Source organism: Tachyglossus aculeatus, chromosome 23, assembly GCF_015852505.1.
Source record: "Tachyglossus aculeatus isolate mTacAcu1 chromosome 23, mTacAcu1.pri, whole genome shotgun sequence".
Classification (NCBI taxonomy): domain Eukaryota; kingdom Metazoa; phylum Chordata; class Mammalia; order Monotremata; family Tachyglossidae; genus Tachyglossus; species Tachyglossus aculeatus.
In genome coordinates, this window is record NC_052088.1 from 1,156,483 (window position 1) to 1,175,204 (window position 18,722).

The 18,722-nt window shown below is 46.6% G+C and overlaps 1 protein-coding gene across 1 annotated transcript in view; it reads right to left on the minus strand.

The window, feature by feature from the left end:
* Nucleotides 1–2,241: 2,241 nt before the first annotated feature.
* Nucleotides 2,242–18,722, minus strand: part of LOC119944515 (cytochrome c oxidase assembly protein COX16 homolog, mitochondrial-like) — a 54,367-nt gene continuing 37,886 nt past the window's right edge. Inside the window, exons 3-4 of the mRNA XM_038765464.1 lie at nt 17,443–17,505; nt 2,242–2,591 (exon numbers count right to left, since the gene is read on the minus strand). Of these exons, the coding sequence (XP_038621392.1) occupies nt 2,475–2,591; nt 17,443–17,505 (180 nt within the window). The 3' untranslated portion in view covers nt 2,242–2,474. The remainder of the gene's footprint in view (nt 2,592–17,442; nt 17,506–18,722) is intronic.

Sequence of the window (18,722 nt, forward strand, 5' to 3'; positions counted from 1 at the left end):
ATATAAATAAATTAAGGTATAGACATAAGTGCTGTGGGGCTGAAGGTGGAGTGAATAACTTTTCTGTTCCTCAGCTTCCTGATTTGTAACATTAGCACAGTTATTGGCACCAAGCAGGCATTTAAGAAATACAATTATTAATATTATTATCCATGATACAGTGTAAGGTAAATCCACATTTTTTCAAGCAAAAATCTATTTTGGGGGAACCTCAACTGTATTACAAATGGAAAAAAGACCATGATGATGATGATGATATCAATATTTAAGCGCTTACTATGTGCCAAGCACTGTACTAAGCACTGGGTGGAAACAATCATCAGGTTGGACACCGTCCCTGTCCCACATGGGGCTCACTGTCTAAGTATGGGGGAGAAAAGAGAAGCAGCATGGCCTAATGGATAGAGCACAGGCCTGGGAGTCAGAAGGTCATGGGTTCTAATTCCACCTCTGCCATTTGTCTTCTGTGTGACCTTGGGCATGTCACTTCACTTCTCCGGGTCTCAGTGATGACCTCATCTGTAAAATGAGGCTTGAGTCTGAGCCCCACGTGGGACAGGGACTGTGTCAAACCCAATTTGCTTGTATCCACCCCAGCACTTAGTACAGTGCCTGGCACATCGTAAGTGTTCAACAAATACCACAATTATTATTATTATTATTATTTTACAGGGGAGGAAACCAAAACACAGAAGCAGCGTGGCTTAATCGAAAGAGCACGGGCTTGGGAGTCAGAGGTCATGGGTTCTAATCCCAGCTCCGCTGCTTGTGAGCTGTGTGACCTTGGGCAAGTCACTTAACTTCTCTGGGTCTCAGTTACCTCATCCGTAAAATGGGGATGAAGACTGTGAACCCCACGTGGGACAACCTGATTACCTTGTACTGGGGTAGGTACCCCAGCGCTTAGAACAGTGCCTGGCACATAGTAAGTGCTTAACAAACACTAACATTATTATTATTATTATTATTATTATTATAAGTGACTAGCCCCATGTCACAAGACAGCCAAGTCGGGGAGCTGGGACAAGAACCCAGACTGTGCTCTTTCCGCTAGGGCCACGCTATTTCTCAGTGCATAGAAGGCGCATGTGTGCATGATCTATTTCTATTATCAAACCGAGATGTTCTACTGAGAGATTTCCAGCCTATCAGTGAATTCTACAATTCGGCCTACAGCCCCAAGAATGCTGTTAACACATCCCTCGTCAACTAAGTTCGTTTTGGGCAGGTAACGTCACTGTTTCTTGCTTATTGTACTTTCCCAAGCGCTTAGTTCAGTGCTCTGCTCACAGTAAGTGCTCAATAAATACAATTGAATGAACAATTAGCATACAGAGTGAGGCTGGAGGAATGAACCACCAGGGAACTCTTTCAAGCAGCATCCCTAGACCTGGTTGGTTCCTCGCTGCTTTCTGCAGTTCTTCATAACTGGAACCGTTGCTCACCTCTTCAGGAAGCAGATTGTCTGGCCTAGTGGATAGAGCATGGGCCTGGGAGTCAGAAGGACCTGAGTTCTAATCTGGACTGTGCCACTTATCTGCATTGTGACCTTGGGGATGTCACTTCACTTCTCTGGGCCTCAGTTACCTCATCTGGAAAATGAGGAATAAGACTGTGAGCCCCATGTGGGACAGGGACTGTGTCCAATTTAATTAACTTGTATCTTCTCCAGGGATTAGAAAGTGCTTGGCCTTCAGTAAGCGCTTAAGTACTATTATTATCATCATCATCATTATTATTAATATTATTGTTATTATTAGATTGGGACCACCCAGGTTTCACCTCTAAACTCCTATACAAATATCATTATAAAAATGATTGTGGTATTTGTTAAGCACTTACTCTGTGCCAAGCACGGCACGAAGCGCTGGGGTAGATACATGTTCATTCATTCAATCGTATTTACTGAGTGCTTACTGTATGCAGAGCACTGTACTAAGCGCTTGGGAAGTGCAAAGCATCAGGTTCACACATGTACAATCATACAATCATCAGGTACAAGTTCATCAGGTCATAAATGGGGCTTACCGTCAAAGTAGGAGAGAGAACAGGGATTGAATCCCCATTCTCCAGATGAGGGAACTGTGGCGCAGGGACGTGAAGTGACTTGCCCAAGGTCACCCAGCAGACAAGTGGCGGAGCCGAGACTACAACCCAGGACCTCTGACTCTTACCACTAGGCCATGCTGCTTCCCAGCACCAGCGGTGGTCAAAGCAAATGAAGAGAGGGGCCAAACTTTATTATCGCTGTCCCAGAGATTTTTATTGAAAATTAAGGTGCATAATCTGCTTGTTCAAAAAGCTGTTTCCAGTTGGTAGAGGGTTAGAAGCCACTTGGCTTTGGGACAATTCCCCTGGTGAGGCTGGCCATCCCTTTCAGGCTGACTTTCCTCTGCCATCAATGTGGGACAAAGCAGAGGGAGATGGGATCGTTGGCGTTTGGACGGCAGGGTGGATGACCCGGGCGAGCACGCTCAGGCTGGCTTGGCCCTCAGACTTTCAGCAGTCCGGCCCTGGAGGAGATTGGGGTCTTCCCATGGCCGGGGGCCTCGGATGTTCTTCCAGTCGTCAAAGCTGGAGTCTTTGATTTTCTGGAGGAAACCAAAACAGAGGCATCAGATCGGTGCGCCACACTCCTACAAGTGGGACTCTTCTGCCACTGGCCACAGACGCCCTCCCTCTTCATTCATTCAGTCGTATTTATTGAGTGCTTACTGTGTGCAGAGCACTGTACTAATTCAGCAACAATGCAACAACAGGGACAATCCCTGCCCATGACGGGCTCACAGTCTAGAAGGAGGGTCAGCCAACAGACAATCGCTCTCCCCCCACTTCAAAGCCTTATCAGAAGCACACCTCCTCCAAGAGGCCTTCCTGACTATGCCCTCATTTCCTTTTTCCCACTTCTGCATCACCCTTCCCTTGGATTCGCACCCTTTTTCCACCCCGCCCTCAGCCCCACAGCACTTACATCCATAACCGTCATTTTTAAATTTCTATCAATGCCGGTCTCCCCCTCTAGACTCGTTGTGGACAGGGAATGTGTCCCCCAACTCTGTTTTACTGTACTCTTCCACGTGTTTAGCACAGCGCTCTGCACACAGCAAGCACTCGATAAATACGATCGTTGGCTCTCCCGATTGACGCCCAGCACAGTGTCCTGGGCGGGGAGATCAGCGGTCTGGGCCAGATGGAAGTGGAAGCAGGCCATGGTGACTTTGAGCCGGCCGTTTGGGCCCCGTTCCTCTGCACAGGAGGGAGAGAGGAGGCCGGGGGGAATGGAGCAGCCCAGCCGGCCTGGTGCCGGCTCAAACCCCGAGCCGTTGGCAACTGTTTCCTGGCACCGCGGCCACTAAGCGGGCAGCAGGAGCTTCAGGCTGAGCAGGGTGCCAGCGCTGCTAGCAGGGCCCTGCTGCTTTCTCGTAACGAGCCTTGGGACCACGAGGTGAATCCAGAGCGGAGTGGAGGTGGCGGGATGGAGCGGGAGGACATCCTTCTGCAAGCCGGAGAACCCGGGTTCGAGTCTGAGCCTCGCCAACAGCCTGCTCTGTGACAGCGGGCAAATCACTTAACCTTTCTGAACTTCGGTTTCATCATCTGTTAAAGGGGAGTAATGACACCTGTCTTTCTATCTACCTCTCGGGGTTGTGGGGAGGGTCAAAGTGAGATGTGTAATGTGACAGCGCTCTGAAAATAAAAGCGCTTTACACAAACCAAGGTATCACCCAACTTCAATGCCACAGGGAAAGGTAAAATGCCAGAGCAAACCAGTCCTGGGCTCAGTTTTGAGCCTGGGTGGAATGGGACTCGGGGTCACTTGAGGGTCAAAGGAAACTGATAACCTAAAGCTGAGATGAGTCAAAAGGGAGAGCAGGATGGCCTAGTGGAGAGAGCCTGGGCCTGGGAGTCATAAGGACCCGGGTTCTAATCCCGGTTCTGCCACTTCATTCATTCATTCAGTCGTATTTATTGAGCACTTAATGTGTGCAGAGCACTGTACTAAGCACTTGGAAGGTACACTTGTCTGCAGCGTGACCTTGGTCAGGTCACTTCACTTTCTTGGGCCTCAGCTCCCTCATCTGTAAAACAGAGATGAAGACTGTGAGCTCCAAGTTCAGCGCTTACAATGTTGATCAATCACTCAGACTCACTGAGTGCTTACTGTATTCAGAGCAATGTACTCAGCACTTGGAAGAGTACAATCCCTGCCCACAACGAGCTTACAGTCCAAAGGATTGATATATGAATATGATATTCATTAAGCCACCTGCAATGATTATACGATTCAGCTGTGCTCCAGCAGACTTTTAGAGCAATTCCAACTATGTAACCTCCTTGTAATAAATCAATCAACTGCATTTATTGAGCACTTACTGTGTGCAGAGCACTGTACTAAGCGCTTGGGAGAGTATAATACAATAGGTAGATGCATTCCCCGCCCACAATGAATTTACGGTCTAGAGGGGGGACACACATTAATATACATAAATAAATTACAGCTATGTATACGAGTGCTTCAGGGCTGGTTCGGGGAGGTGAACAGAGGGAGCAAGTCAAAGCAGCGCAGAAGGGAGTGGGAAAAGGGGAAATGACAGTTTTAGTCAGGGAAGACCTCTTGGAGGAGATGACTACTTAATATGAAACAGCAAGACAGGGTCCCCAACAGCCTCCTGAGGTATGAGGAGCCAACCAGCCCCAAAGCAATGCTCATCCCAATATCCATCTGCCAGGCTGAACACGTGAGCCAGATTATCAAACAGCAGGATACAGCTGCTCTACGGTGAGCTGAAATGGAGGGATGACCGGCCTGGAGGGCCAAAGAAACTTGGAAAGATCCAATGAGGCTCAAACCCTAAGCCGAAGCGGCATAGCAGTGGAGAGCTGGGAGGCGACAGCAGCAGAATCGATCAATCGATGGGATTTATTGAGCCTCCTGGTTGCAGAGCACCGTATTAAACACTTGGGAGAGTACAATCCACCAGAATTAATGGATGGGTCCCCTACCCCTTACAAACTGACAGACTGATCAGCCTGGTGTTAAGCGGGGGTGCCATTTGGCTTGGGAACGGATCACGATCCTGAAATAACTGGTTGGTCCCATAGGTAGAAAAATCTAGCAACCGGAAACAGAGGCAAATCTTTAGCAAGACAAAATGCAGAAGGGATCATCAGAGCTGCTTTTGGCTTATCAGTCATTCTCCCCCACATCCAAAAATCTTACTATCACCCTATCCCTGCAGAGCTTCAGTACGAGGGCAAATCATCTCTCCCATACGACCCCCGGTTCTACCAGTTTGACCTTCATGACGTCGCTAAAATCCACCATTCCTTCTCCATCCGAGCCACACCTATGCTGATCCAAGTTCTCACCGTACCTCGCCTTGATCACTGCTTTATCAGCCTCTTTGCCGACCTCCAGTTTCTCCCCATTCCAGTCCTTACTTTCCTCTGCCACCCAGATCACTTTTTAAAAAAAACAACATTCCGTGCACTTCTCCCCACTCTTCAGGAACTTCCGATGGTTGCCCATCCACCTCCACATCAAATAAGAAACTCATCGGCTTTAAAGCACTCCATTGCCTCTCCCTCTCTACTCTCCTACAACCCAGCCCATGCTTCACTCCTCAAAGCCGACCTACTGGTTGTCTCTCAATCTCATCTATCTCACCACTGACACCTTGCCCGTGTCCTGCCTCCCTCCCCCTTCAGATTTGATAGACCACCACTCTCCCCGCCTTCAAAGCCTTACTGAAGTCACATCTCCTCCAAAACTTCATCTCCAACTAAGCCGTCATTTCCCCTACTCCCTTCTGCGTCACCTATGCCCGTGGATATGTAATAATAATAACAATAATAATGATGGCATTTGTTAAATGCTTACTATGTGCAAAGCACTGTTCTAGGCACTGGGGGGATACAAGGTGATTAGGTTGTCCCACCTGGGGCTCACAGTCTTAATCCCCATTTTACGGATGAGGTAACTGGCACAGAGAAGTAAAGTGACTTGCCCTTTAAGAGCTTGATATTCACCCCAACCTCAGCCCCGAAGCACTTACCTACATGTCTGTAAACAATCAATTGTATTTATGGAGCGTTTACTGTGTGCAGGGCACTGTACTAAACACTTGGGAGATCACAATGTAACAGAATTGGTAGACACATTCCCTGCCCATAACAAGCTTACAGATATTCTTATTAATATCCTTCTCTCCCCTCTAGATTGCCAATTCCTTGAGGGCAGGGAAAATGTCTACCAACTCTGTCTCCCCCTCTAGACTGGAAGCTCCTTGTGGGCAGGGAATGTGTCTGCTATATTGTTCTCTCCCAAGCACTTAATACAATGCTCTGCACAGTAAGCGCTCAATAAATACCACTGACTGGATGAACGCTGTTATTTTGTACTCTCCCAGGTGCTTAGCACAGTGCTCTGCACACAATAAGTGCTCAACACATGCAATTGATTGATATCCAGAATTTATTTTAATGTCTGTCCTCCCCCGCTAGACTTATGGGCAGGAAATGTGTCTACCATTCCTGATGTAGATGAGATGCCCTCTCATCTCATGAAATCTCTCGCTCCATCCCTTCTCCCCTCCTTAACTTCCATCTTCAACCGCTCACTCTCCACTGGTTCCTTCCCCTCTGCCTTCAAACATGCCCATGTCTCTCCCATCCTAAAAAAACCCTCTCTTGACCCCACCTCACCTTCTAGTTATCGTCCCATATCCCTCCTACCATTCCTTTCCAAACTCCTTGAACGAGTTGTCCACACTCGCTGCCTAGAATTCCTCAACAACAACTCTCTCCTCGACCCCCTCCAGTCTGGCTTCCGTCCCCTACATTCCACGGAAACTGCCCTCTCAAAGGTCACCAATGACCTCCTGCTTGCCAAATCCAACGGCTCCTACTCTGTCCTAATCCTCCTTGACCTCTCAGCTGCCTTTGACACTTTGGACCACCCCCTTCTTCTCAACACGCTATCTGACCTTGGCTTCACAGACGCCGTCCTCCCCTGGTTCTCCTCTTACCTCTCCGGTCGTTCTTAGTCTCTTTTGCAGGCTCCTCCTCCCCCTCCCATTCTCTCACTGTGGGGGTTCCCCAAGGTTCAGTGCTTGGTCCCCTTCTGTTCTCGATCTACACGCACTCCCTTGGTGACCTCATTCGCTCCCACGGCTTCAACTATCATCTCTACACTGACGACACCCAGATCTACATCTCTGCCCCTGCTCTCTCCCCCTCTCTCCAGGCTCGCATCTCCTCCTGCCTTCAGGACATCTCCATTTGGATGTCTGCCCGTCATCTAAAGCTCAACATGTTGAAGACTGAACTCCTTGTCTTCCCTCCCAAACCTTGCCCTCTCCCTGACTTTCCCATCTCTGTTGACGGCACTACCATCCTTCCCGTCTCACAAGCCCGCAACCTTGGTGTCATCCTTGACTCCGCTCTCTCATTCACCCCTCACATCCAAGCCGTGACCAAAACCTGCCGGTCTCAGCTCCACAACATTGCCAAGATCTGCCCTTTCCTCTCCATCCCAACCGCTACCCTGCTCATTCAAGCTCTCATCCTATCCCGTCTGGACTACTGCATCAGCCTTCTCTCTGATCTCCCATCCTCGTGTCTCTCTCCACTTCAATCCATACTTCATGCTGCTGCCCGGATTATCTTTGTCCAGAAACGCTCTGGGCATGTTACTCCCCTCCTCAAAAATCTCCAGTGGCTACCAATCAATCTGTGCATCAGGCAGAAACTCCTCACCCTGGGCTTCAAGGCTCTCCATCACCTCGCCCCCTCCTACCTCACCTCCCTTCTCTCCTTCTCCAGTCCACCCCACACCCTCCGCTCCTCTGCCGCTAATCTCCTCACCGTACCTCGTTCTCGCCTGTCCCACCATCGACCCCTGGCCCACGTCATCCCTCGGGCCTGGAATGCCCTCCCTCTGCCCATCCGCCAAGCTAGCTCTCTTCCTCCCTTCAAGGCCCTACTGAGAGATCACCTACTCCAGGAGGCCTTCCCAGACTGAGCCCCTTCCTTCCTCTCCCCCTCATCCCCCTCTCCATCCCCCCCCATCTTACCTCCTTCTCTTCCCCACAGCACCTGTATATATGTATATATGTTTGTACATATTCTTTACTCTATTTATTTATTTATTTATTTTATTTGTACATATCTATTCTATTTATTTTATTTTGTTAGTATGTTTGGTTTTGTTCTCTGTCTCCCCCTTTTAGACTGTGAGCCCACTGTTGGGTAGGGACTATCTCTATATGTTGCCAATTTGTACTTCCCAAGCGATTAGTACAGTGCTCTGCACATAGTAAGTGCTCAATAAATACGATTGATGATGATGTAATGTATTCTTCCAAGGCTTAGAACAGTGCTCTGCTTACAATAAGCGCTCAATAAATACCACTGATTGATAGAGTTCGGACCCAAGGGCCTAAGGGACAGTAGTGGGGGAAGTACGGTGGGACGATGAGAAATTAGTCCAGAGGCCTCAGAGCTTGATATGGGAGTCTCTCATCAAAAAGGACAGATAAGCCTGGGTCACAAAGCCACCAAGGAAATGACCACAATAAAATTCAGAGAGCGGTCTCAGGTATCCCTTGACCAGCCCATCCTTCTCCCTAACCCTTTTCACACCTATTCTCCTTCTTTTCCTCCTCCCACCTTCTTTTTCCTCTGCCCCCATATTGCCCCCTCAAAGCCCTACCCCAAGCCTGCATCCCCCATGCTCACCCCCCTAACCCCCACATTCTCAAAATAAATGGTGGATACCCGCAGGTATGATCTTTTTCAAACACACATTCAAATAAAACTTCCCAGACTCTGCGTTGTGTTCCAAAGGGTATATCAAAGATAAGTTTCTTACTACTAGAGCTTCTTCTAGCACTAGTCAGCCAATGGTATTTATTGAGTGCTTACTGTGTGCAGAGCAGTGTATTAAATATCTATTAAATATATTAAATTAAATAATATATAATATAATTATATATTATAATATATATAATAGTATATTATATATTATAATATATATAATAGTATATTATATATTATACAAACTATTAAATATATCTATTAAATATCTATAAATATCTATACATATCTATTCTATTTATTTTATTTTGTTAGTATGTTTGGTTTTGTTCTCTGTCTCCCCCTTCTAGATTGTGAGCCCACTGTTGGTTAGGGACTGTCTCTATATGTTGCCAACTTGTACTTCCCAAGCACTTAGTACAGTGCTCTGCACACAGTAAGCGCTCAATAAATACGATTGATTGATTGATTAAAGCCTTGGGAAAGTACAAGAAAACAATATAGCTACAATTAGAGAGTAGTGATTGACAGGCAGAGTTTCCTCTACTAATCAAAATCAGCTCAACTTGAAGCAATACAGAGTTTCTGTACATACAGATGATACAGCATCCTAGCTTCAGGTGTGATCGATGCATACCTTGAGACAAACAGCAGTACATTTCTAATGAAACTAATTAGCAATAATAGTAATTGTGATAGTTAAGTGCTTACTATGTTCCAGGCACCGTACTAAGCGCTGGGGTGGATACAAGCAAATTGAGTTGGACACAGTCCCTGTCCCACGTGGGGCTCACAGCCTCAATCCTTGTTTTCCAGTTGGGGTTACTGAGGCCCAGAGAAATGAAGTGACTTGCCCAAGGTCACACAGACAAGGGGCGGAGCTGGGATTAGAACCCATGACCTTCTGCCTCCCAGGCCCGGGCTCTGTCCACTACGCCATGTTTGGCCCTGTCTGGTTCTCCTCATTTTAGAGGTCTGCTGGGCCAACACTAATGCAAAGCAGGTCGGGAACCCTAACCTGCCTTCATCCGGTCTCAAGACTTTGGCATACCAAACTCCTGGAAAGGACAGACACCTGGACAGGATGAGACAAAGCAGAGGAGGATCCGTGATGTGCCTGCTCTGAGGAAATGGCAGCTTGGCCGGACAAAATGGAGTCCGGGCATAAAGGCCCATCACATTCCATCCCTTGTCACTCTACACTACTCGAGTCACCGGAGTTACTCTTGTTCACGTAAACGGGATGGTTAGGAGACAATCCAGCTTCTGTAGAGGCAAAAAGGCTCAGAGCGGATGGTCTGAAGAGAAGGGGCAGATGCAAGGCCCAGACCACTGTGTTTCCTCAGCACCCAAGGAGATGTACATTTCTCGATAACACAGAGGCAGCGTGGCCCGGTGGATAGAGCCCGGGCCTGGATGGCAACAGGACCCGCGTTCGAACCCCGGCTCCACCGCCTGTCCACTCTGTGACCTTGGGAAAGTCACTTCACGTCTCTGTGCCTCGGTTCCCTCATCTGTAAAATGGGGATTAAGATTGGGAGCCCCATGTAGGACAGGGACTGTGACCAACCTGATTAACTTGTATCTACCCCAATGATTAGTACAGGGCCTGGCACATAATAAGTACTTAAATACCATAAAAAAACACCAAATAACAACAACAAAAAACTAGTCTGTAAGCTCCTAAAGGATCAGGTCTGGACACTTAACAGTGCCAAATATGCAGTCCCTTTCAGGCAAGATTAGAATCTCACATCTCCTGGCAGCCTCGCTGATTCTTTATAATGTCCAATTCTTCTAGACTGTAAGCTCATTGTGGCCAGGGAATCTGTTATACTGTTGTGTCGTACTCTTCCAAGCGCTCAGTTCACTGTTCTGCCCACGGTTAGCTCTTGATACATACGATTGATTGATTTAAAGGGTGTCTGTTAGGGTTCTCAAGGTGTCTCAAAAAATATCTGAATAAACCACACTTTTGGCTCAACATGCATGTTTTAAATTTTCCTTTAATCCTGTTAGGCTATTAAGCCCTTGGGTAGATTTAATTCAGATGAAAATGAAAACCTGCTGAATTCAAACAAGATCTCAAAAGAAAATGTTGAAAAAGGCCCGGGGTTTAAAACAGCACTTTAATTTGTAGCTTTTAACTCTCTTAGAACCAGTACTGATGCCCTGAACGGGAAAACTGCATCATAAACCTCCGGCGATTTTGCCGAGGCTGACGAGAACGTCAGGGTGAAGGAGAAATGGGGAAGGCAGAAATGCCTTACTGCGTATCACCGAGCAGATTTAATCAGAGTTGATCTACACATTACAGGCCTGGAAACACCTCCAAACTGCAGAGCTTGGTGTGCGTGAAAATTCTGGAAAATGTAAAAGCCAAGTTTGAGAGGATTACATACTGTTTGGCTCACAAAGCTTTCCTTCTTGTCTTAGTATTTTAGATGACTACCACCGTCATTCATTCAATCGTATTTATTGAGTGCTTACTGTGTGCAGAGCACTGTAATAAGCGCTTGGGAAAGTACAATACAACAATAAACAGTAACAATCCCTGCCCACAATAAGTCCGGAGTCTTACAGTCCATCATCATCATCATCAATGGTATTTATTGAGCGCTTACTGGGAGCAGAGCACTATACTAAGCTCTAGGAGAGTCCAATACAACAGAGTTGGTAGACATGTTCTCTGCCCACAATGAGCTTACAGTCTATTTCCTTAGATAGTATGTGTCACAATGACCCTCTCCCTCCACTACTCCACATCCCTTCACACCCTCTCTCCCAAACATTTTCTGGGGAGGCACCATTGAAAGCTGTTTGTCCCAAAAAGTTTGTTGCTATGTGACCTTGGGCAAGTCACTTCACTGTGAAATGGGGGTGAAGAATGCTAGCCCCATATGGGACATGGATTGTGGCCAACGTGATTAATCTGTATCTACCCCAGCGCTTAGTACAGTGCCTGGAACAGAGTAAGCACTTAACAAATACCATTAAAAAAATCAAAACCATAGCCTGTAAGCTCCTGAATGAATCAGGTATGGATAATAATAATAATGATGATAATAATAATAATAATGACATTTATTAAGCACTTACTATGTGCAAAGCACTGTTCTAAGCTCTGGGGAGGTTACAAGGTAATCAGGTTGTCCCACGTGGGGCTCACAGTCTTAATCCCCATTTTACAGATGAGGTCACTGAGGCACAGAGAAGTGAAGTGACTTGCCCAAAGTCACACAGCTGACAAGTGGTGGAGCTGGGATTTGAGCCCATGACCTCTGACTCCAAAGCCCGTGTTCTTTCCACTGAACCACGCTGCTTCTAACTTGGCCTAACTTGGTGTCAAATACATATTATGCAATCTCTTTCAAGAAAGAGTAGAATCTCACATCTGCAGACAGCTGATTCTTCACAACAGACTTCCCAAGGAGACACTTCTCAACCGCTGTGTGAGACCTTGGGCAAGTCACTTCACAAAAATCCACCCTACCCACTCCCTGTTCCAACGCACTGCCCTCTCTAGCTGGCTCCTATCTAATTTAAATTTTACTTTTCCTATGTTTCTACTAAGCAGCGTGGCTTAGTGGAAAGAGCACAGGGCTTGGGATTCAGAGATCATGGGTTCTAATCCCGCCTCCGCCACTTGTCATCTGTGTGACTTTGGGCAAGTCATTTAACTTCTCTAGACCTCAGTTACCTCATCTGTAAAATGTGGATTAAGAGTGTGAGCCCCAAGTGAGACCATCTGAGAACCTTTTATCTACCCCAGTGCTTAGAACAGTGCTTGGCACATAGTAAGCACTTAACAAATCCCATCACTATGAGAAGCAGCATGGAGTAGTGGATAGAGCATGGGCCTGCGAGTCAGAAGGTCATGGTTCTAATCCCGGTCCTCCACTTGTCTGCTGTGTGACCTTGGTCAAGTCACTTCACTTCTCTGAGCCTCAGTTACCTCATCTGGAAAATGGGGATTAAGACTGTGAGCCCCACGGCGGACAACCTGACTATCTTGTATCAATTCCAGTGCTTAGAACAGTGCTGGGCACATAGTAAACGCTTAACAAATACCATAATTATTATTATTATTGCCTTTTATTCCTAACCTCCTCTGCTGACCTGGAAATAGAACGTGAGATGCAAACCAGGCTAACTGACAAAGCACGGGTTCCTTCTTGAGAATTCACCGGTAAGTGTGATTCCGAGCTGGTGCCTGGCTCTCATGATCATCATCATTGGTATTTATTGAACACTTATTGTGGGCAGAGGACTGCACTAAGTGCTTGGGAAAGTACAATAAAACAGAGTTAGCAGAAATGTTCACTGCCCACAGTGAGCTTACAGTCTCGGTCAGCAAATCACTGGATTTTCACAGACACCAAGGAATAACAATCCTGGCATCTACGGAATTTCAGGCTCTGACCCAATTCCCAAAGAGGCACCTGTGGGTCTTTACTATTAATGATCTCACAGAGCAGGAAAGAGTAAGGCAGAGAAACAGATTTTTTCAAGAGTCTTAAAGTTTTATGTAAAGCAAAGGAGGCAGGGCCAATCCAAAGCCCTGTCCCGGTATGGAATTGGGATGGAACTGGGAATTCTGGGTGGCAGAAAGGTCTGGAGGATGGGGAAACATATACAATGTGGAATCAACGTTCCTTCTGGTCAACAAACACCACACAACTGTATTCTGGGGAGGGGAAGGATGTTATACAAGACAAGCAGAGATCTGTCCCAAACAATCGACTTTCTTGAAAAACTCTTTGGCTCAGGGTTACTTTAGGCTGCTCAGAGCGAGAAGGAGATAAAATTCATACTAGGTTCCGGGGGGTACCCCTACAGTCAGTCTAAAGAGTTCTAAGTTCTAGGGAAGCAGTGTGGCCTAATCGGATAGAGCCTGGGCTGGCCGGGAGTCAGAAGGACCTGCGTTCTAAACCCAGCTCTGCCACTTGCCTGCTATGTGACTTTGGGCAAGTCACTTCATTTCTCTGGGCCTGTTACCTCATCTGTAAAATGGGGATTCAGGCTGTGAGCCCCATGTGGGACTCTGGGACTGTGTCAAACCTGATTAGCTTGTATCTACCCCAGTGCTTAGAACAGTGCTTGACACATAGTAAGCACTTAACAAATATCATCATCATCATCATCAAGATCTTTTAGCAGCAGGGTCACTTAAACTAAGCAAAGAAAACACGGCACATTGGTGCCTCTGAAACAGGACATTGAATAGCTGTTTTTTTTTAACCCCATGTTTTCAAAAAACAATTCAAGACCTATTCTATCTGATCTTGTTCTGGACTTTGAATGTATTAAGAAGAATAAGGCCCAGTTACATTAACATGAATCCGGCCTCAATTAGAGAAATGGGGAGGATGAGTCAAATGGGAATAACAGACGTTCAAACCCTCTGGTTGTCTGTGAAGACACTGGATAGAGCCCAGGCCTGGGAGCCAGAAGAACCTCGGTTCTAATCCCATCTCCGCCACTTATCTGCTGTGTCACCTTGGGCAAGTTGCTTCACTGACCCGTGCCTCAATTACCTCATCTGTAAAATGGGGATGAAGGCTGTGAGCCTCATGTGGGATATGGACTGTGCCTAACCTGACTACTTTGTATCTACCCCAGTGCTTAGAACAGTGCCTGGCACATAGTAAGCACACAACCACCATTAAAAAAAAATTTTAAAAATGAATGGGTGAGCTTGAAAAATGTGGGAAACATTGATATTCAGTTCCTTCGAGCACAACTCGGCACACAAAGAGACAGGAGAATTCTCAGAGGAGAGTCAAAAGAGCTCGTTATGGGCAGGGAATGTGTCTACCGACTCTGTTGTATTGGACTCTTCCAAGCACTTAGTACAGTGCTCTGCACATAGTAAGCACTCAATAAATACGACTGAATGAATGAACGAATGAACAGGGCCTTAGCACCAATCAAACCAGCAAACTTTGGTCACAAATTTGAACAATTGTCACTTTTTTCTCTGCTAGACTAAGCTCCCTGTGGGCAGAGGGCATGTCTGCCAACTCTGTTGTACTAGATGCTACCAAGCACCTAGTACAGTGCTCTACACAGGATAAGTGCTCACCGATTGATTGATTGAACTGTCCTTCATTGGGTGTCATTCCTTCCGAGACACCAGATTTTGGAAACTGGCGACTGCTGACCGCTTCTTAGGTTCTTAACTGGCATCTATTTCATAATATTTTGCATTCATGTGACACCTTTCACCAGGGATCTCCAAATACAGAAGTGTCTCTTTCTGGCTGAGAAGTAGCAATCCAGAATATCCCAATTTGTCGAGAAATGGAGATGTGGGATCATTTATTTTAATAATCTACCCAATGGGGATTCCACAGTGTAGTGGGAGAGAGGAATAAGACCGCAGAATCTGTGCTGCTTGCTGACTTTAAGTGAAATGGGGGGAAAATTGTCAATCATAAGAGAGGTAAGAAAAGGGGGAACACAAATTCTTTGCATCACCCTCTCTTGGAAACTATTCTCCACTCCTCCTAGAATCCAAACGCAAAAGCGGATTTGGAAGCGGCCCAGCTTTGCTGCTTCTCTGGCCCTCTAGACTATAAGCTCATTGTGGGCAGGGAATGTGTCTACCAACTCTGTTGCACTGTGTTCTCCCAAGTGCTTTGTACAGTGCCCTGCACACAGGAAGCACTCAATAAACTGAAATCCCAAACAGGTAACTACACCACTACCGGTAATCACAGACTCTCCAAGAGGCCTGGCCGCCCATCTTAAGTTCACAGGCTCCCCTTTAGCCTTTCTGTTTTTTAGTATTCAGTGCCAGGCACTATACTAAACACTGTGGTAGATGCAAACTAATCAGGTTGGACACAGTCCCTGCCCCACAAAGGGCTCACAGTCTTAACCCCCATTTTCCAGATGAAGTTACCGAGGCCCAGAGAAGTGAAATGACCTGCCTACGGTCGCATGGCAGAAAGTGCCCGAGCGAGGATTCGAACCCAGGTCCTCCACCTCCCAGGCCCGGGCTCTATCCACTAGGCCACGTTGCTTCCATCATTCCACTGACGGTGGCTCAAGTTGAAGATTGTGTTTCCTCCAGACACTTTCTGAAGCCAGTGTGGCCCAGATTGCTTCTGCTTTGAGGACAGGTGAGCGTATGCTCATTACCCATACACCCCAGCTTCTGTTGTGGGGGCCTGCCGGAAGTGTTGCAATGAGGTTCGTTTAGCCAGATGGAGCCTCTCTGGAGTTATTTTCACACTGGGCCTATTATAGCTGGCAGGATTTGTGGGATATTGGGAAAGGGAGACTAAGACTGTGAGTGCCACACGGGACATGGACTGTGTCCAACCTGATTAGCATGTATCTACCACATTGCTTAGTACAGTGTCTGGCATAGAACAGGTGCTTAACAAATACCATTAAAAAAAAATCCTGACTGTGAGTTACTTTGTGATGGGATGATGATGATGATTCCTTTCTGACCATCAATAATAATAATGGTATTTGTTAAGCGCTTACTATGTGCCAAGCACTGTTCTAAGCACTGGAGTACATACAAGCTAACCAGGTTGGATACAGTCCCTGTTCCGCATGGGAGGGGGTCACAGTCTTAATCCCCATTTTATAAATGAGGTAACGGAGGCACAGAGAAGTAAATTGACTTGCCCAAAGTCACCCAGCAGAAAAGTGGCCGAGCTGGGATTAGAACCCACGTCCTGCTCATTCAAATTCTGGGAGCTCACAAAACCCTGCCTTTAGTGGGAGCACACCACTCATTGATTCAATCGTATTTATTGAGCGCTTACTGTGTGCAGAGCACTGTACAAAGTGCTTGGGAAGTACGAGTTGGCAACATACAGAGACAGTCCCTACCCAAGAACAGGCTCACAGTCTAGAAGCGGGGAGACAGACAGCAAAGCAAAACCAGAGCTGCTATTCTCAGGGTGTGGTTTACACTTGCGATTTAAAGAAGGGGAAGGATGTCCTTTTCATTTCATTGTGGGTCCCTCACACTGAATACATCGGAGCAAAGCTACGGAGTTTGTGATGGACAACCCAGGATAAATGACTCCGAAAAGGTTGACAGCCTTGCACATTTGTAAAAAACACTGTGGATTTTGGGCTGGGTTTTTCCATTCAGGCTCAAGACATTGAAGCACAGTCTGAAATAACTCAGAGCAAAATCATTTAAGGATACAAGCAGGGGGAGAGAGGGAATACTGAATGTGAAAACCTTGCTTCCAATTAGTTCAATTCAACTGCTTTATTTGCTTTTTCCTTTTCCACACCAGGGAGATTTGGATGAGATTTTGAACAGAGCTATATATATTTATACACACACGTATAGGCAGAATCTCAGACTTGAATTAATTCCTCTTTAACAGGCCTGGGGAACCACCAGACTAGTAAAATATATTGGTAACTGCATTTGCTCATTAGATCTCAAAGAAGCTCTTTCTAAAAAGAAGACCCATTTGTTCAAAAAGCCATAACCCCAAAATAAAAGGTTTGGTTTGGAAGAAAAATGAGCAGAGGCAGAGGGAGGCTGGTCTAAGTTTAGCTAAAGGCTAAACCCACCCTGCCATTTGCCAGAATGGTTAGGAACCAGACAAGCTGCCTTGTTGAATAAAAAGCATACTGTACCTCATATTCAGATTCCAAAGACACCTTATTTCTTTTCAGCTTTTCTTCCAACTCTGGGTCAATCTGGAAGCAAATGGAGAAAGAGCCATGTAAATTATTTATCCATCCAAGTTCTCAGTTGACTTTGTAAAATGTGGAGACAGGATGCTACATACCCCGCTCCCCAACCTTTTCGAAGTTTTTTCATTATTACCTGCCAATAAACGAATACACAGCCTGCAGCCGTTCAGAATGATGGTTATGTAACAGACTTCCTTATGGCAGATCTCTCCATTTTTGCCACTTCGGTGGAAATTCTGCCGAAGCCTTTTTTTAACTGTATTTGTTGAGTACTTATTAAGTGTCAAGCACTTGTTCCAAGCGCTGGGGTAGAATTAGGTGAATTAGGTTGAACAGTCCCTGTCCCGCATGGGGCTCGCAGTCTAAGTAGGAGGGAGAACAGGAGAACTGAAGCACGGAGAAGTGAAGTGACTTATCCAAGGTCACCCAGCAAAAATTTGGCAGAGCAGGGATTAGAACCCTCACCAATGGTTTCTTCCCCGTTGCTTTCAAACATGGCCATGTCTCCCCTATCCTAAAAAACCTCTCCCTTGACCCCATGGCTCCCCCTCCAGTTACCACCGAATCTCCCACCTACCATTCCTCTCCAAACTCCTCTTCTAAACCTGTTGTCTCAAATTCCTCTCCTCCAATTCTCTCCTTGACCCCCTCCAATCTGGCTTCCTTCCCCTTTGCTCCACAGAAACTGCCCTCTCAAAGGTCACCAATGATCCGTGCTAAATCCAATGGCCTCTAACCCATTCTAATCCTCTGCGACCTCTCGGCAGCCTTCAACACTGTCGACCATCCCCCTCTCCCGGAAACATTATCCAACCTTGGCTTCACTGACGCTGTCCTCTCTTGGTTCTCCTCTTAGCTTTCTGACCACTCATTCTCAGTCTCCTTTGCAGACTCCTCCTCTGTCTCCCACCCCCTTACTGAGGGGGTCCCTCAAGCATCTATTCTGGGTCCCTTTCTATTCTCCATCTTCACCCACTCCCTTGGAGAACTACTTTGCTCCCATGGTTTCAGCTACGATCCCCATACGGATGATATCCAAATTTACATCTCCACCCCGATCTCTCTCCCTCTCAGCAATCTCGCATTTCTGATCTCTCTCCCTTTCAGCAATCTCGCATTTCCTACTTCCTTCAAGACATCGCTATTTGGATGTCCTCCCATCACCTCAAGCTTAACATGTCCCAAACGGAGCTCCTTATCTTCCCACCCAAATCCTATCC